Here is a 20087-nt window from a genome sequence, read left to right as displayed (position 1 = left end):
AGAGGGTAGAGAGAGGTAGAGGAAGGGAGAGAGAGGTTAGAGAGAGGTAGAGGAGGGGAGCGAGAGGGTAGAGAGAGGTAGAGGAGGGGAGCGAGAGGGTAGAGAGAGGTAGAGGAGGGGAGAGAGAGGGTAGAGGAAGGAATGGAAGTTGATGGAGAGGGTGGGGGAAAAGAGAGAGAGGGGAGGAAAGGTAGAGTGGTAGAGGAGGGAAGGGGAGGCAGGCTGACTACTTGGCTTGGCATACCCTCTCCAGTACACCTGGCCTCCCAGCAATCTCTCTAATTTAAAAGAGTGACGCAGACAGAGTGTCTCTGTGTGGAAGTCTGGTGGGAGGCCTTGCCAAGGAGAGTGGATACTCCCTGTCCCCCGCTCTGCCTGGGCTGAGATTAAAGATGTAGCCTAGCCACCATAACAGGCTGTGTATTGTTCAGGTACGGTAGCCAGTCAAGGAAAACGTATTGGCTATCTGATACCTCTACCGCTCTCTCTGGGTCTCAGCTCACAAGCAGGCAGGTACACATACACGCACATACACATGTACATAAAGTCTAGCCCTACCTTGACTTAAGAGGTTTTAAATCTTGTTTCTACATCTGGAATAGGCTCAAAACTGGTAAAACCACTAGAAACAACAGTACCATAAAATCATGTGTTTGTTACCCAAACCGCTTTAACTATTGCATCCAGGGGTGCAACTTTCACTGGGGACGGGGCGGACAGTCTGAAATTGCACCCCCCCCCCCCCCCCCCCCCAGTTTCATCATTGGAGTGTGATACAAAACGAGGCAATGGTGTGCTTTAGGACCATGCGGACGCCTCAGAGCGGTCGGGTAGGCTGTTTGGAGTGATTACCCGACTGGAAAAAAATGTCATTAAAAAAAAGTTATTGCGATGATCAGAGGCCGGTGCTCCCCGGTGCTGTGAAGAGAGGGAACAACCTTTTAAATTGTGGCCACAATATTTTTGGTTGTAGCTAATGGGGAGGAGCTAAGAAGAGGAAAATGTCAGTCAAAGCTGCAGTTGAGCTTAATGGAGGGAAGCGGCCCTAATACAAACATGGACATATACAAGTAAAATAGACAGTCCATATTGATCAACAGTCTAATGTCAAAGCCTCCATAAAGGGCCTAGTGGTTGAGGCCAGGGATCGGTTTGATATTGGGCAGTACGTTTAGTAAAAGTTGGCTACCTGTATGTTGGCGGTAAGGCATTGCCTATATTGGTGAAGACTTTGGTGTAGATCTGGTTTCAGAACTGAAGGGTCCTACTGCTCCTGAATCAGTCAAAGCCGCATAGAAGGCCACCTTCGGTCCGTCTGTGAACACAGGAGAGAAAGTATACTTATTTAGGACAATTCAATGAAAACACGTAGAAATTCCGATTTAGAAAAGATCTTTACTTATTAAACCTACTTAGTTTCTAATGAGGTGTTTTTTGAGAGTGAAGAGAAATTCTCCAATACCATAATTGAACAACATGGGAAGTGAAGTTTTCAGACAGTTTCACCTCTCTTTACCTCCTCCTCCTTGCCCTTCATTTTCATTCTATGATACAATGAGGAACAATATACACTATTTACATTTCTGGTGGCCAAAGAAATGACCGATTTTCATTTTGACTCAAATCTGCATACGGCATCTTCCTTCACATTTGTACTCAACATGTATTTCATTGCTTTCTATAAAGGCATGTTCTGTCATATTAAATAAAATACATTGCCAGTATTCTTGGTATTTAGCTCCTCCACCTTCCTCTCACTCAGTCTTGCTGCCAATGCTAGAATGATATCAGCAGAAACACTGGTTACCTCACAGTTAATCTAGTGACACCCGTGAACGGGACCGTTGTCATCATCTGACTCTAATTAGCATAAAGCAACGGACATAAATCTTCCTAGAAAATATTCCTATTCATGAAAATCACAAGTGAAAGATATTGGAACACAGCTTAGCCTTTTGTTAATCACCCTGTCATCTCAGATATTCAAAATATGTTTTACAGTCAAAGCTAGACAAGCATTTGTGTAAGTTTATCGATAGCCTAGCATAGCATTATGCCTTGCTAGCAGCAGGCAACCTTGTCACGGAAATCAGAAAAGCAATCAAATTAAATCGTTTACCTTTAAAGAACTTTGAATGTTTTCACTCAGGAGACTCCCAGGTAGATAGCCAAAGTTCATTTTTTCCCCAAATATTATTTTTGTAGGCGAAATAGCTCCGTTTGTTCTTCACGTTTGGCTGAGAAATCGACCGGAAATTGCGGTCAGGACAACACCGAAAAACATTCCAAATTAGCTCCATAATATTGACAGAAACATGGCAAACGTTGTTTATAATCAATCCTCAAGGTGTTTTTCAAATATCTATTCGATAATATATCAACCGGGACAATTGGTTTCTCAGTAGAAGCGATTGGAATAATGGCTACCTCTGTATTTTACGCGAGAATTTCTCTGGGAGCATCAGGTGACCACTTGCGCAATGAAGCCGCCTACGGGTATTCTTCGACATAAATGCGTAAAACTACGTCACAATGCTGTAGACACCTTGGGGAATACGTAGAAAGCGTAATCTGGTTGATAGGGCATTCACAGCTCAATAGGGACTCATCGGAACACAGGGCTTTCAAAAGATGAGTCACTTCCAGATTGGATTTTTCGCCTGTAACATCAGTTATGTTATACTCACAGACAATATTTTTACAGTTTAGAGTGTTTTCTATCATAAGCTGTCAATTATATGCATATTCTAGCATCTTGTCCTGACAAAATATCCCATTTAATTTGGGAACATTATTTTTCCAAAAATGAAAATACTGCCCCCTAGTACCAACAGGTTGAAACTGAGAGACACATTAAATGACCAACCCACTGTAGAACGTGAACTGATACACTTTATCATATTTGCATTTTCACTCTCACTGGCAGTCAATCCAATTCAACTTTATTAATCATATTGATTCTCACACTAATTCAAGAATAAGCTTTTCTACACTACCTGTGTTCTGACTTTCACTGGCTTACAGTCTGGCCATATTCCCATATTCCACAGCTCCACTCTCTGTTCAACCAACATGTCTCTCAGCGCTCTCAGCTCAGCCCTGACATCAGGTGGTTTGGTCGTGCCTGTAGCTTCAGTTCTTTATCTGAAATTCACTCACCATATTCTGTTCCCCTGTCCGTTGAGTGATGTCTTTCTCTCTGACCTCTCCTCTCTCCTCCTGAGTCCATGTTCCAGACAGACAGAACACCCTCCTCTCTCTCCTCCTGAGTCCATGTCCCAGACAGACAGAACACCCTCCACTCTCCTCCTGAGTCCATGTTCCAGACAGACAGAACACCCTCCACGCTCCTACTGAGTCCATGTTCCAGACAGACAGAACACCCTCCACTCTCCTCCTGAGTCCATGTTCCAGACAGACAGAACACCCTCCTCTCTCCTCCTGAGTCCATGTTCCAGACAGACAGAACACCCTCCACTCTCCTCCTGAGTCCATGTTCCAGACAGACAGAACACTCTCCTCCTGAGTCCATGTTCCAGACAGACAGAACACCCTCCTCTCTCCTCCTGAGTCCATGCCCCAGACAAACAGAACACCCTCCACTCTCCTCCTGAGGCCATGTTCCAGACAGACAGAACAGCAACACAAGCAGAGCTACAGCACCCCTCATTCTGAAACAATGCTTCTTCAGATATGATATAGTCTACAGAGCTCAGTTCCCTTCCTTATACACAGAGAACACACATCGTAGTGAACCACAAGCTGCACGTGTTCTCAAAGTCTAGACAATTAAACCAAAGACTGGTAAAATACAAGACAATTGAGAAGGTGTTTCCTTAAAACTTCTTTGGCAAACATCCGGTGAAATGGCAGAGCGCCAAATTCAAATAAATTTACTATAAATATTAAACGTTCATGAAATCACAAGTGCAATACATCAAAATAAAGCTTAACTTGTTGTTTATCCAACCAAGGTGTCAGATTTCAAAACGGCTTCCAGCACACAAATGCATAACAAATCATTTTCAACCAGGGAGTTGCGACACGAAAGTCAGAAATAGCACAGTCATTTCGATCAATGAGGCTACGAGACTGCTTGTTGTTATTGTCTGTCATTTGCCAGTCGCCAAGGTCTTCAGATTTCAGGTTGAAAACATTGGTCCAGATAACAGAGAGGGTGCTAAGATGATAGGACCTGAAGGGGCATGGACACAGAGCCAAACCCAGAGCAGTGTACAAAGAAGATATCTACTGTGCCCTCCAAACGTATTTAAATTAGGCTAAAGTACAGAATGTCACCTTTAATTTCTTATGTTGGTCTGTGTGTGTCTCAGCTGGTAGAGCAAGGCCCTTACAATGTCACGATTGTGGGTTGGTTCCCACTGGGGCCACCCATAAGACAATGTATCCATGCACTACTGTAAGTTGCTTTGGATAAAAACATATTCTATATTATTATAACGAAGACGTTAATTAGGGAAAAAGAGTGCAAAGTTGTCTGCCCAAGTTATTGTACCGATCGAGCATGCATGCATTAAATTGCTGAAGAGGAGACTGAGGTAAAACAAATATTGAAAAGCGGTGGGATAAAAGCTGGTCAAGGCATCGGTGTCCAAAGACCTACCTTTATTTGACCTTGATTATTTAGCCAATGAAATTGCTTCATAATAAAGCAACAACAAATGAGTTGATATCTGTCCAGATACCGGAGGGCGCAGTAGTTCATCTAACTCTAGGCCACCACCAAGAAGACTATTTCCCTCTAGAGCTCCCTACTGTTTGTCCTTGGATGCATACTGATAAACAGTCAGTCAGATACCAACACTACCAGATGGATAGTAACATTGCCGGTAAACAATTTAGTTATATGGGTGATTTCATTGGCATCTAAGGGGGCAGAGTTGCACTTGTTTTTTCCCCCAGATGAAAATAAACAGGTTTAAGGTCTAATTAAAAGGTTAAAAAACTATAAGGAGTATGGTATTGAGGTAAAGCGTAAATTAAGAGTTCTCTGTTCAGAATTGGAGTTCTACTTGGTGCTAATGATAGGTACATTTGGGCCTTGTTGTGGACAGACTATGCCATGACTATATAATGTAACCTAATCATCCATCCCAAACCTTCCTCTCCCCTTCTTCCCACCAACCAGAAACACTGAGCTACTGTCATGTTGAACTAATTAACACATTCATCAGCATGTCATACAGACTGTAAAACATAAATAATACAAAATTCTGCTTTTAATGATGCATTTATTAATACGGGAGTCATTTTGGCTCAAAGAGGCCCTGACATACAGACACTTTACTAGAGACCATTACAGCATCCATGATATTCTCACACTGTGAAGAGCAGGAAGCCACTGAAGATGTTGTGATTATTTGAGTTATCATAGAGCCGGTTGCTTGCAGGGATGCGCATGTACACCACGTCTCCCTCCTCCAGCTCTAGACAGACTCCATTAGACAGTGTCTCATAACCGCCAGCATTATATCCCTGACTATACATGATTTTCTGTCCATTCTTATACATGTATGCATAAAAGTAAAACGAGGTCTGGACACTCATGGCAGTGAAGCTAATGTAGTAGAGTCCTCTCACTGGTGCTGTGAAGACACCTGTATCAGAGAGTAAAGAGGAATCAACACAAAACAGAATGCCATTGGCACCTGATAGCTAAACAAGAAAAGTTTACTTTGTAGCTACAGTAAGTACCAGACTACTTAACCTCCTAGCCCAACGGCCATAAGAGTGACTAGCCTCAGAAGCCCAGGCTTACGAAGGAGGGTTTGGAAGGATGGCCGCGCATGACTAAAGAGCGACAAATACATATCACATTTGCAAGGAGCATTCAAAAAGGGACAAAGGGTTGGTTTGAAATCAGGCCAGAGATCAGTGAAAGTAGACTACCTGTAGCTGGGTTGTAGGCCTTGCCAATGTTTGAGAAGATTTTGGTGTATACCAGTGTGGTTTCAGCAACAAAGGGTCCAACAGTTCCTGAATCAGTCAAACCAGCAGAGAAGGCCACCTTTGGCCTGTCTGCAAACACAGGAAAGGTAACATACAGATTGAATGACAGACTGTACTTCTAGTACCTCAAGTACACAGTGAAAACTGCATTACACCCTCTGGCAAAAGATTAAACGTTGTTAATAACCCAAATCCAGATAGCTGATGTTCTGAAAGAGCTGCAAAATCTGGACCCCTACAAATCAGCTGGGCTAGACAATCTGGACCCTCTCTTTCTAAAATTATCTGACGATATTGTTGCAACCCCTATTACTAGCCTGTTCAACCTCTCTTTCATATCGTCTGAGATTCCCATAGATTGGAAAGCTGCCGCGGTCATCCTCCTCTTGAAAGGGGGAGACACTCTAGACCCAAACTGCTACAGACCTATATCTATTCTACCCTGCCTTTCTAAGGTCTTTGAAAGCCAAGTTAACAAACAGATTACCGACCATTTTGAATCCCACCGTACCTTCTCCGCTATGCAATCTGGTTCCAGAGCTGGTCATGGGTGCACCTCAGCCACACTCAAGGTCCTAAACGATATCATAACCATCATTGATAAGGACATTACTGTGCAGCCGTATTCATCGACCTGGCTAAGGCTTTCGACTCTGTCAATCACAACATTCTTACTGGCAGACTCAACAGCCTTGGTTTCTCAAATGATTGCCTCACTTGGTTCACCAACTACTTCTCCAATTGAGTTCAGTATGCCAAATCGGAGGGCCTGTTGTCCGGACCTCTGGCAGTCTCTATGGGGGTGCCACAGGGTTCAATTCTCGGGCCGACTCTCTTCTCTGTATTCACCAATGATGTCGCTCTCGCTGCTGGGGATTCTTTGATCCACCTCTAAGCAGACGACACCATTCTGTATACATCTGCCCCTTCTTTGGACACTGTGTTAACTAACCTCCAGATGAGCTTCAATGCCACACAACTCTCCTTCAGTGGCCTCCAACTGCTCTTAAATGCAAGTAAAACTACATGCATGCTCTTCAACCGATCGCTGCCCGCACCTACCCACCCGTCCAGCATCACTACTCTGGACGGTTCTGACTTAGAATATGTGGACAACTACAAATACCTAGGTATCTGGTTAGACTGCAAACTCTCCTTCCAGACTCATATTAAGCATCTCCAATCCAAAATTAAATCTAGAATCGGCTTCCTATTTCACAACAAAGCATCCTTCACTCATGCTGCCAAACATACCCTCGAAAAACTGACCAACCGATCCTCAACTTCAGCGATGTCATTTACAAAATAGCCTCCAACACTCTACTCAACAAACTGGATGCAGTCTATCACAGTGCCATCCATTTTGTCACCAAAGCCCCATATACTACCCACCACTGCGACCTGTATGCTCTCGTTGTCTGGCCCTCACTTCATACTCGTCGCCAAACCCACTGGGTCCAAGTCATCTACAAGTCTCTGCTAGGTGAAGTTCCCCCTTATCTCAGCTCACTGGTCACCATAGCAGCACCCACCCGTAGCACGCGCTCCAGCAAGTATATCTCACTGGTCACCCCCAAAGCCAATTCTTCCTTTGGCCGCCTCTCCTTCCAGTTCTCTGCTGCCAATGACTGGAACAAACTGCAAAAATCTCTGAAGCTGGAGACTCTTACCTCCCTCACTAGCTTTAAGCACCAGCTGTCAGAGCAGCTCACATATCACTGCACCTGTACATAGCTCATCTGTAAATAGCCCATCCAACCTACCTCATCCCCATTCTGTATTTATTTATTTTTCTCCTTTGCATCCCAGTATCTCTACTTGCGCATTCATCTTCTGCACATCCTACCATTCCAGTGTTTAATTGCTATATTGTAATTACTTCGCCACCATGGCCTACTTATTGCCTTACCTCTCTTATCCTACCTCATTTGCACATGCTGTATATAGATATTTCTACTGTATTATTGATTGTATGTTTGTTTATTCCATTTGTAACTCTGTTGTTGTTGTATGTATTGAACTGCTTTGCTTCATCTTGGCCAGGTCGCAGTTGCAAATGAGAACTTGTTCTGAACTGGCCTACCTGGTTAAATAAATGTGACATATTTAAAAAAAATAATTAAAAAAAAAACATGTATGTATGTATGTATCCGTGTTGCAGAGTGAAAACAGAACAATGCTAAATGTTGGAGCAAGAGCTTTGAGTGAGATCTCAGGGAGAGTGATGTCACCATATGATAGAACTCTTCTACTGTGGCAGATGTGACATTTTTGGGAGTAGGGGGGAGCTGAATACAGCCAAACTGGGAGAGACAGTAGAGAAGCTTTGTGGTGTTTGGATAGATTCAAAACTGAACAGAGCAGGCAAATCAACTGCTACATTTTCAATTGTGTGTGTGTTGTAGAGTTTAAACTGAACTGTGACGTCACCCTCCTAAGATCGAAGACTCAACTGTGGCTCTCAGAGAGACAAGCTAATGTTTTGCGAGACGTGTGTATGTTTGACGCAGATGTCAAGGCAATCATCTGTTTTACCTGCAGTTGCCCTCTTCAGCTCCTCCACCTGGCTCTCACTAGCACTCAGTTTGGTCTCCAGGGCTGAACAATCATTACAAAGTCAGGACTACTCTTATGTATAATGCACTTCCTATGAACAGTAAGGTTAAGTACAGTAGCATGTATAATATACATTATGTAAACATACCTGCAAGACACCACATATTCCATAGAATTATTACAAGGTAAAGAAATATTCAAGTATTCTTGTCAATTAGGTGAACTATCCCTTTTTAACAACCAGTAAATTACTCTTACTTATTACCTGCATTCTCAGCCTCACTGGCTGTCACTCTGTCCCCCATGGCTGATAAATTTAGCCCAAGCTGCTGAACTATGGAAACATAAGCTATTCAAGTTTATGTAAAACAGGTGAGTAATAAGCATAATCATTCAGATAAGCAATATAGAGAATGACCTGCATTCTTTGTCTGCAGCTCCTCCACCCGGCTCTTACTGCCACTCAATCCAGCGGTCAGGTCTAGAATGATAGAAGAAATATGAAAAACAGTTCATGTTGACCTTTGTTTTGATTGTGGAAAGAGGTCCCAGGACAGGAAATAAGGCGGGACATTGTTGAGGCTTCATGTGCCTCTTGGCGTAATAAGGCCCAAGTACGTAAGTGCCTTACAAACTAAACTGAAAGAAACGTCCATCCAGAATGTTAAATGTTCATTATTTCCACTTTCGCTGACAATCAAATGTAACTTCAGTTGACTGTAAAGCAATAAATAATAAGCTTAAATGACCTGCATTCTCTTTCTCCACTTCCTCCACTTTATTCTTGGTGAGCATCAGCTCCACCCTAAGATCGGTCACTGTGTTTCTCTGCTCCTTTGCCTCAGCCTCACTGGCTGTCGCTCTGACCTCCATGTTCCTCAGCTTCTCGCTCTGCTCCACCACAGTGGTTCCCAGGTTGTGCACCATGTTTCTCAGCTCCTTCATCTCAGTCCAGATGTCAGGCGAGGTGGTCGTCTGTTTGTTGGTTTTCTCTGAAGCGTCAGTCATTTGGCTCTCCATCTGAACCTCTCTCACCCTGCTCTCACTCCCTGCACTGTGTCCCGGTTGAGTGATGTCACTCTCTCTGACCCCTCCACTCTCCTCCTGAGTCCATGCCCCAGACAGACAGAACAACAACACCAGCAGAACAACAGTACCCCTCATTCTGAAACGATACCTGTTCCAATATGACACACTTTATGAGGCTCAGACCCCTGACTCATATACACACACATCTCAGTTAAGCAGTACGTGTACAAGAGACACGTGATACTCAGTGGAAAAATACTAAAGCCATAAGGATGTTCCGATAACAATTTTTTTTTAAATCAGAAGTTTCAACACAGCAGTTAAATCGATGTTGCGTAAGACTGTGAGAAGTCTGCAACTGCAGTGATCTCATGTCTCAGTACAGTTTGTACTTGGGTCACTTTGACATTATTCCAACTAATGATTTTGGATATGATCGGGGAGGGGACGCTGATCCTAGATCTATGCCTAGGGGAACTTCATCCCAGTGTTTATGATAGGTGTGACTGGCCATTGTCAGATCTCATCCAAGTAGGTTGGATCTAAGCATTATGGCGAAGGTCCATTGAGCATTCTAGGCAAAGGGAAGGTTAAGCCCTACTGCTTCTCCACCTATCCAGTGTTTCATATCTGCATTCTGTAAACACAGAAGGGGATGGAGGGGTCAAGGGACCAAGAAAGCTGATAAAGAATGAGTGCAAGGCAATGAGTTATAAATATATTACATAAGTGAACTTGCTTTGATCTGTCTAGCTACCTGGCTGTCTGCCCCCTGCAGAGTTGAGCTACATCAGACACTCATTGTAAATGCTTCAATGAATTACATGAGATGTGTGTACAAAAACACCTAAACAAAAATAACTTTGTACTGGGGAGAAACCCAAAATGGTTTGAGGACTGGGGTACCCACAATGCATTATAACGGGAACGTTGTGACGTCATGTTGTTGCGCAAGAACTGCACGACCCAACAAGAAGCCTGTGGGTGGTGGTCGGTTCGTTCAGCCTTTTTATAGTAAAAGCAACTGAACTAACTAGCACGCTAATTTGGATTAGCCCTACCCAAATCAGTTAATTAAGCCCAGGTAAGCACCATTTCGCAAGCTTTTGGGAGCTAGCAGCTACTAGCCAGCTAAGGGCATGCTAACGAAGCTGAGCTAGAACAAGTAACGTTAAGATGGTTCAACGTTCGCGTAGTGAAATTGCCAATAGCTTATAGTGAATTGTAATAAAACAGCAAGTAGACGTTAGCTAACTAGAAGTTTTGATACAATAATACAGTGCATTCAGATAGTGTAGACCCCTTGACTTTTCACAAATCTTATTACGTTACAGCCTTATTCTAAAATTGATTAAATTGTACCCCGCCCCCAATTCTACACACAATACCCCATAATGACAGAGCCAAAAGGAAAAAAAATATTTTTGCAAATGTGTAGAGAATACAAACTGAAATATCACATTTTACATAGGTAATCAGACCCTTTACTCAGTACTTTGTTGAAGCACCATGACTCTACAAGCTTGGCACACCTGTATTTGGGGAGTTTCTCCCATTTTTCTCTGCCGATCCTCTCAAGCGCTGTCAGGTAGGAATGGGGCGTCGCCTCAGATATTCTCAGGTCTATCCAGAGATGTTAGATCGGGTTAAATTCCGTGCCACTCAAGGATATTCAGAGACTTGTCCCGAAGCCACTCCTGCGTTGTCTTGGTTGTGTACTTAGGGTCGTTGTCCTGTTGGAAGGTGAACCTTTGCCCCAGTCTGAGGTCCTGCACTCTGAAGCAGGTTTTCATTAAGTATCTCTCTGTACTTTGCTACGTTCATCTTTCCCTCGATCTGCTGAACAACATCCCCACAGCATGATGCTGCCACCACCAAGCTTCACCGTAGGGATGGTGCCAGATTTCCTCCAGATGTGACGCTTCGCATTCAGGCCAAAGAGTTCGAGTTTGGTTTCATCAGACCAGAGAATCTTGTTTCCCATGGTCTGAGAGTCCTTTAGGTGCCTTTTGGCAAACTCCAAGTGGGCTGTCATGTGCCTTTTACTGAGGAGTGGCTTCCATCTGGCTACTCTAGTATAAAGGCCTGATTGGGGAAGTGCTGCAGATGGTTGTCCTACTGGAAGGTTCTCACATCTCCACAGAGAAACTCTAGAGCTATGTCAGAGTCAACATCTGGCTCTTGGTCACCTCGCCGACCCTTCTCCCCCGATTTCTCAGTTTGGCTGGGCGGCCAGCTCTAGGAAGAGTCTTGGTGGTTCCAAACTTCTTCCATTTAAGAATGATGGAGACCACTGTGTTCTTTGGGACCTTCAATGTTGCAGAGATTTTTTTTGTACCCTTCCCCAGACCTGTGCCTCGACACAATCCTGTCTCGGAGCTCTACGGACAATTCTTTTGTTCGCATGGCTTGGTTTTTTGCTCTGACATCCACTGTCAGCTGGAGGACCTTCTATAGACAGGTGTGTGTCTTTCCAAACCATGTCCAATCAATTGAATTTAACACAGGTGGACTCCAATCAAGTTGTAGAAACATCAAGGATGATCAATGAAAACAGGATGCACCTGAGATAAATTTCGAGTCTCATAGCAAAGGGTCTGAATACTTATGTAAATAAGATATTACTGTTTTTTATTTTTAATACATTTGCAAAGAATTCCAAACCTGTTCGCATTGTCATTATGGGGTATTGTGAGTAGATTGGATATCTTTTTTTCAATACATTTTAGAATAAGTCTGTAACAGAACAAATTTTGGAAAAAGGGAAGTTGATTATCCATTTTATATCATGGTTATAATTTAACACGTTTGCTGCTAGAAATGTGTTAAAACATCCAGTTGAAATAATGCACGCTCTAGAATGCCCTTCAAGTATTCAACAATGCCATGGTATAATTAAGCAATAAGGCTTGGGGTGTGGTATATGGCCAATATACCACTGCTAAGGGCTGTTCTTAGCTGTGGTATATTGTCCAAATATCATAAACCTCCGTGGTGCCTTATTGCTATTATAAACTGGTTAACAACATAATTAGAGCAGTAAAAATACATGTTTTGTCATACCTGTGGTACATGGTCTGATATACTACGGCTGTCAGCCAATCAGCATTCAGGGCTTGACCACCCAGGATATAATGCCCATTATACACTGGGTGGTTTGAGCCCTGAACACTGATTGGCTGACAACCGTGGTATATCAGACTGGATACCACGGGTATGACAAATTATTTTTACTGCTCTAATTACGTTGACCAGTTTATAATAGCAATAAGGCACCTTGGGAGTTTGTGGTATATAATCAATATACAGAGGCTAAGGCCTGTATCCAGGCACTGCGTTGCGTCGTGATAAGAACAGCCCTTAGACGTGGTATATTGGACATATACCACACCCCCTCGGGCCTTATTGCTTTAAATAACGCACAGTATATCAGCACAGTAGAATTCGATGGCTAAGTTCATTCTTAGATGTTCGAGCTGCTTTTGAAAGCAAAAGGTTAATTGAAAACATTATTTTCGTTGCTGAATTAGATTTTCATAATAGCAAGCTAGGACTGATGGTTTGGTTAGCTGAACTAGCAAGTCGTTTTGGTTACCAAGTCTACTCTAGTAAACTAGCTAGCTACTATATGTTAAACACATTCATAGCAGCAAATGTGTTAAATTATAGTCATGGTATGAAAGGGATAATGAACTCGGGGCTCTATGCGTTCTCTAAAAAAATAATGCAACTCTGTGGAATGTTAGTTCACTCCTCTAGCGCATCGTGGAACACACCTCCCACGTCGTTCATTATTTTCCACAGAACTCGTTGATTATCCCTTACATAATGCACACTCTAGAATGCTCTTCAAGCCAATCAGGAGTATTCAACAATGCCGGAGTATTCAACAATGCTAGCGAAAATGTTCTAGATATCTAGTTGGCTAGACATGATTTGTGTCATGCCGTAACTAGCTAGCCTGCGTTAGCGAACAGTAGCTAGCTAGATGGCCGAGGAGAACAGATGTGTGGAGACTGGCTGCTAGCCAATTAGCTTCCACTAAACCTTGCAGGGCATGACACAAATCATGTCCAGCCAACTAGATATCTAGAACATTTTCGCTCGGTAGCTAACGCTGTCTAACTAGCTATGCGTGTTTTATGGTGACTGAAAGAGTCAAACCAGTAACTTTACCACAGTGTTGGTTTTGTACTTCCTAGACTGATGTACATCACATCATTAATGTGTTGTGCAGTTGAGAAACCCGGCTATAAAATAAGCAGTAATACGTGTATGATGGCTACCTGATATGAGAATGTGTCTAACTGAAACCTGCTACTGTTTGGCTTCTCTCCTGTCCCCATTTGTAGAGGCCAGACTGGCTATGTCTGAGCCCTAAGGCACAGCAGAGCATCCCAACTGGACCACTACAAGTAAGACCTGCTAGTAGTAAGCCCATATCTAACCAGGGCTTGGGTCAGTTCCAATGCAATTCAGTCTATTCAGAGAGTGAATAGCAATTCAGTTTCAATTCCTCTCTAAATAGAAATTAAATTGACCCAATCCATGGTCTAATGTGGATCTTATATTCTGCTATTTGTTTATTTTTAAATGTTTTATTTAACCTTTATTTAAGTAGGCAAGTCCGTTAAGAACAAATTCTTATTTACAATGATGGCCTACCAAAAGACAAAAGGCCTCCTGCGGGGACAGGGGCTGGGAATAAAAATATAGGACCAAACACACATCACGACGAGAGAGACACTACAACACTACATAAAAAGATCCCTAAGACAACAACATAGTGTGGCTGGTTATTTTTCCCTGTCAACATTGTGAGTTGCAGCCCAGTTTAATTCACTCACACACGCTGCAGAGGATCGATCAATTGAGACAAAAGCCATTGTGTCCCTTAAAGAGAGGAAATAAAATGACTGTGACCAGCCCTGTTCTGAGAGCTGACCGTCTCCCTCTCCCCTACAGTGCAGTGAACCAAATGGGTCGTTGTGTCTTTCTGTTCCTGCTGCTACAGACCCTGCAGACATTGGCCGAAGGTAGACGTAAAGTATATCTACCGCTCTCTCTCATATGGACATTTGCTTTGCATGTGTGTTAACTCTCTCCCCTTCTTCTCTCTCTCTATTAGATGGCCAGTTGCTGTGTGTGTGTGAGGGCAGCGGCTGCCTCAACTCCCCCCAGTGCGAGGGCTCTCAGTGCTACTCGTCGGTGGCGGTCAGTAGCCATGGGGCCGTAGTAACACGGGGCTGCCTGCAGGGATCAGAGAAGACCCGTTTGATCTGTTCTACGGCCTCCTCCCTCAGCCATGCCCTGCTCTGCTGCTCCAGCTTCATGTGCAACCGCAACGCCACCGCCAGCTCACTACTGCCCCTCCTCGCTACAGGCGGGAACTGCACCCTTTAAACTACTTTAAGAAAAGCAAAGACTTTGGCTTGTTTCATGGCATGCTGGGTCCAGTTATAGTGATGTAACATTTTCTCTCTCACTCTTCCACCTTTCTCCCTCCAGCTCCAAAAGAAGAGCCTGTGAGGTATCATGTGGAGACTCTGGCCCTGTTTGTATTGGGTCCAGTAGTGATTCTAACCCTCCTGTCAGTCCTATCTGTGTTGGGCTGCAGGAGGCTGCACCACGGCAGGCTACAGCGACTACAGGAGTTTGACCCAGAACAGGATGCGATTGACGGACTCATCACCTCTAATGTTGGGGACAGCACTCTGGCTGTAAGAAGAAAAGACTCGTATGAGTTTGTTTGCGTGTATTTTATAGAGAGAACCCTGATGACCTCTGTCTCTCCCCCACTTCTCTCTATAGGAGCTGTTGGACCACTCCTGTACGTCAGGCAGTGGTTCAGGCCTGCCCTTCCTGGTCCAGAGAACTGTGGCCAGACAGATCAGCCTGATGGAGTGTGTAGGTACGTAGAAACGCAACAATTAGATCAGCCTAATGGCGTGTGTAGGTACATAGAATCACAACACATACAACAGACAAACACATATAACAGAAATGTAAACATGGGTTTTGTAACGAATGAGGTCTCTCTCCCCATGTCTTTAGGGAAGGGGCGTTATGGAGAGGTCTGGAGGGGTCAGTGGCAGGGGGAGAACGTGGCTGTGAAAATCTTTTCCTCCCGGGACGAGAGGTCATGGTTCAGAGAGACTGAGATCTACAACACAGTGCTGCTGAGACACGAGAACATACTGGGTGAGTAGGAGTCCATCTCGCTCTCTAACCCACATGCTGTATTGGACACAAGCACACAACAGCATATTGAACAATGTTATGATATGAAATGGCAACATTCAAATAATATTTAATAATGGTCAGCGTTCTCCCCAAAGAATGTAAGAGGGGTGGTCTTATCATATACAGTGCCTTCGGAAAGTATTCAGGCCCCTTGATCTTTTCCACATTGTTACTTTACAGCCTTATTCTAAAATGGATTAAGTCATTTTTCCCCCTCAATCTACACACAACACCCCATAATGACAAAGCAAAAACAGGTTTGTAGAAATGTTTTCACACAAAAAAAAAGTGAGGTTGGATAGGGAGCGTCGCTGCACAGCTATTTTCAGTTTTTTTGGTACCCCAGATCTGTGCCTCGACACAATCCTGTCTTGAAGCTCTACAGACAATTCCTTCAACCTCGTGGCTTGGTTTTTGCTTTGACATGCACTGCCAACTGTGGGACCTTATATAGACACTGGGCCTCAAGTGTGCCTTTCCAAATCATGTCCAATTAATTGAATTTACCACAGGTGGTCTCCCAAGTTGTAGAAAGATCTCCAGGATGATCAATGAAAACAGGATGCACCTGAGCTCAATTTCAAGTCTCATAGCAAAGGGTCTGAATATGTTTGTATATAATTATCTTATTAATACATTTGCAAAAATGTCTTAGCCTGTTTTCGCTTTGTCATTATTGGGTATTGTGTGTAGAATCCAATTTAGAATAAGGCTGTAACAAAATGTGGAAAAAGTCAAGGGGTCTGAATACTTTCCGAATGGCCTGTAAAACCATTACAGGTGTTAAAAAATCTCCCGCCGTACTCAGCAGCAGCACCTTGTTAAAAATTCCTGGGGAGAACCCGATGGTAATATTAAAATAATAGTTATTAGTTAAGATATTTGACCTCTCCGTTTCCTTCCAGGCTTCATGGCGTCAGATATGACGTCTCGTAACTCCAGCACCCAGCTCTGGCTTATCACACATTACCATGACAACGGCTCGCTCTACGACTACCTCCAGAGGGTTCCCGTGGAGACGGGGGAGGGCCTAGCGATGGCGACGTCGGTGGCGTGCGGTTTGGTGCACCTGCACACGGAGATCTTCGGCACCGAGGGGAAGCCGGCCATCGCTCATCGAGACCTGAAGAGCAAGAATATACTGGTGACCAAGGAGCTACGCTGTTGCATAGCTGATCTGGGTCAGTAGTGTGTGTGTCTGAGTGTCTGTCTTTACATGATACTAATTAGCGTCGGTACTTAAATCCAATGTGAAAGAAATATGTCAGATTGATAGATGCAGAGCCATATAACAAAAAATAAACAGGGCACCCACAGTAGCCATTTTGTGCCAGTACTGACCAGTTTCTCTCCTCTCCCCCTGTTCCCTACAGGCCTGGCAGTAACCCACTCCCAGTCAGACAACCAGCTGGATGTAGGAAACAACCCCAAGGTGGGCACCAAGCGCTACATGGCTCCTGAGGTGTTGGATGAGTCCATCCAGACCGACTGTTTTGATGCTTATAAGAGAGTGGACATCTGGGCTTTCGGTCTGGTGCTGTGGGAGATCGCTAGGAGAACCTACAGCAACGGTGAGGACTAGTAATATTTTTATTACCTAAAATAGTTCAGAAACCTCTGACGTCAAGTGGCTTCCTCTCCTCGTCCCCTTTCCTTCATCTAGCCCCTGTAACCCTTGACCCTAACACTAGATGTCCTCTTACCCCTGTGATCAGGTATTGTGGAGGAGTACAAGCCTCCGTTCTATGACCAGGTGCCTAACGACCCCAGCTTTGAGGACATGAGGAAGGTGGTGTGTGTGGAACAACAACGACCGTTCATCCCCAACCGCTGGTTCTCCGACCCTGTGAGTATGACCACTACATGACCGTTAAATGACCACACACACTGGTACCATGACCTTAACGGTAACACTACATTAAGGTCATCCGTTCTCAGGTTTCTGTGTTTCAAACCCTGTCTTCTCGTGTATCAACTTACAATGACCCTCTCCATCTCTCCCACCCTCTCGCTCTAGACCCTGTCTGCCCTGGTGAAACTGATGAAGGAGTGTTGGTACCAGAACCCCTCGGCTCGCCTCACAGCCCTGCGCATCAAAAAGACCCTGAACAAGATCCATAGCTCCCTGGAGAAAGGAAAGCAGTCGTGAGGAGAGGAGAGGAGGACGACTGCCAGAGGAGCGATAGAAAGAAGGCAGGGGAGTAGAGATGCCAGATCAGATGGACACAGCTGCTGCTACTGAACATGAATGTTGTTTTCCTTATTGGCTGAATGCTGAACTGAACTAGCTGGTCACTCCGTGTGGGAGATGGTGTTACCGTAGCCTTACCCTGCTTTAAAGGCCTGTGCACGCTGCAGGGGTCAAGGCTGGGGCTCAGACCCTCTACACACACACGCACTTCTGCCCATTTGTCGTTTCAATGTTCAGCCAATCATATTACGTTGCTCTACTCAGACAATCAGATGTGTATTCCAATGTAGCTACACACACGAACGAAGACACACACACAATCTTGAGTTCAGTTACACAGGAACAGAGCCAATAGGATCAAATGAACGCTGTGGTTGTGAACTCTATAGTAAAATATTTATGTAGTGTGCTTTATGTGTAGGGTGGGACTATGATGATTTGTAATGTTATGACTAGGAGTTCGGGAGTTGGTCTTGGTAAGGGAAAACTGATTACATTACAAGGAAACTTTATGTACCCATGTAAATGCAGTTTTTTTGGGCTGGTAAGACATTGTGTATTTACAAAGGAAGTCAGGAGACATGCCTCCACATGCTTTGAATTGTGAGCTGTGAATGCATTATTGTTATAAATATTGGAACCACATACTGATTCAGTATTGTGTGCTTTGTAGAATTCCACCCAGTGCTCTTGATTTACTTCAGACCTGCGCCATGTTGGCAGAGTTTTCACCTTGACTGGTTTCAAAAGTGAAAAACTCTCCCAAACCAGATTGCAGGGCCTGCTCTAGCCTTTGAGGCCCTAAGCCAGATTTGGTTGTGGGGCCCCCCACCTTGCGACAAAACATTTTATTGGCCCGCCTCTTTACGGAGGAGAGAAAATGTTTTTTTTAAATGTGATTTTCCCGTGTTCTATATATTTCCACAGTATGAGGTTGGAATAATACTGTGAACATAAATGCCCTTTTAGTGTAGTAGCTGTTTGGAATTTCAGCCTGTTTTGGTGGAAGTTTCAGCCTTCCATGGTGACATCACCATGTGGTAAATGAGTTAATAGACCAATAAAGAGTTCCAAACCTCTCCCAATAACACTTTTACTTTTCCACTCAGACAGTGCTAGTAAAGTTTTTGGGCTTTAGAAAGTGCTCTTGCTAAGAAGCTATTTTTGACCATTTTAATGAAACAATCACAGGTACTTAAAGGGATCCTTCTGTATTTGACCAATGAAGCCCTTTATCTCCTTCCCCAGAGTTGGATGGACTGGATACCATTTGTATGTCTCTGCATCCCGTATGAAGTCAGTTGGAGGTTGTCTCGTGAGCCAATGCTAACTAGTCCAAGGTATCTACTAGCAGGTGCTAATTCTAGCTAGCAATCGCACTAACGCTAGTTAATAACTTCCTTCAAACGGCACGTAGACACACATGGTATCCACGAGTTAATCTGACTATGGGGAAGTAGAAAAGGCATGGAATTGTATTCACTCACTACTGTAAGTCGCTCTGGATACTGTAAGTCGCTTTTTTGTCATCTAGCGTCTGCTAAATGACAAAAGGGGGGCTTATTACCAAAATCCTGAAGTATGCCTTAAATGTTACCCAGAAATTATTTGATATTGATATAAAAACGGCTGGATTAGACCTCAGAAGTTTGGGGCAGAGAGAAAACGGAAACATTAACACATTTTTGCCAATTTCCTGTAATTCTACACTACACTATTAACATGTCATGTTAATATGATATCTGAGTGAGAATGACAAACAAAATCAATGGGCCCCCCCTGCATGTGCCCTGTCGGTATTTGGCCATGATTACTACACATTTAGATAGCTGGCTAGACTAGCTGACATGGTTAATTGAGTGGCTGTCAGCGACTGACATAAGAGAGAAACTGCTGTTGCACAACAACATTTCTAAATTGCAGCTGGTATATTCTACTATTCTTACTCTCAATAGTAAATTGAGACCCGGCTGAGTTCCTGTTTTGGGGGGGATCCCGGAGGCCCTTAGTGCCCGCTCATGTCACTTATGCCTGGAACCGGCCCTGCCAGAGTGTCAGGCAAGTTTAATCACATGTACCTAATGATTCTGCTCAGCCA

The 20087-nt window shown here is 43.9% G+C and overlaps 2 protein-coding genes across 6 annotated transcripts; one reads left to right on the top strand and one right to left on the bottom strand.

Annotated features, from left to right (window-relative positions):
• Positions 1–5235: 5235 nt before the first annotated feature.
• Positions 5236–11328, bottom strand: LOC110528885 (complement C1q-like protein 2). 3 transcript variants are annotated; one of them, XM_090240273.1, is made up of 6 exons: positions 11088–11328; positions 8945–9007; positions 8792–8860; positions 8506–8568; positions 5911–6039; positions 5236–5618 (listed from the first exon to the last, which is right to left on the bottom strand). In XM_090240273.1, exons 3-6 carry the CDS (start codon positions 8829–8831, stop codon positions 5338–5340), a joined length of 513 nt encoding a protein of 170 aa, XP_090096399.1. In that variant the 5' UTR covers positions 8832–8860; positions 8945–9007; positions 11088–11328; the 3' UTR covers positions 5236–5337. The 3 variants fall into 3 exon arrangements, with proteins under 3 accessions (XP_090096399.1, XP_021466739.3, XP_021466740.3); XM_021611064.3 differs by lacking the exon at positions 11088–11328 and adding an exon at positions 9276–10499; XM_021611065.3 differs by lacking the exons at positions 8792–8860; positions 11088–11328 and adding an exon at positions 9276–10499.
• LOC110528876 (activin receptor type-1) lies at positions 10476–19068 on the top strand. Of its 3 annotated transcripts, none has more exons than XM_021611047.3 (11): positions 10476–10639; positions 13908–13970; positions 14521–14591; positions 14684–14938; positions 15064–15275; positions 15367–15466; positions 15610–15756; positions 16704–16979; positions 17172–17369; positions 17514–17644; positions 17816–19068. In XM_021611047.3, the coding sequence occupies exons 3-11, from the start codon at positions 14534–14536 to the stop codon at positions 17945–17947; spliced, it is 1509 nt and encodes a 502-aa protein (XP_021466722.2). In that variant the 5' UTR covers positions 10476–10639; positions 13908–13970; positions 14521–14533; the 3' UTR covers positions 17948–19068. The 3 variants fall into 3 exon arrangements, with proteins under 3 accessions (XP_021466722.2, XP_090096390.1, XP_036838678.1); XM_090240264.1 differs by lacking the exon at positions 10476–10639 and adding an exon at positions 11362–12016; XM_036982783.2 differs by lacking the exon at positions 10476–10639 and adding an exon at positions 12925–13050.
• Positions 19069–20087: the final 1019 nt, after the last annotated feature.

This window comes from Oncorhynchus mykiss, chromosome 7 (genome assembly GCF_057628025.1).
Source record: "Oncorhynchus mykiss isolate SJ-2025 chromosome 7, ASM5762802v1, whole genome shotgun sequence".
Taxonomy (NCBI): domain Eukaryota; kingdom Metazoa; phylum Chordata; class Actinopteri; order Salmoniformes; family Salmonidae; genus Oncorhynchus; species Oncorhynchus mykiss.
The sequence above is the reverse complement of the archived record's forward strand: the minus strand, read 5'-3'. Positions and strand labels throughout refer to the sequence as shown.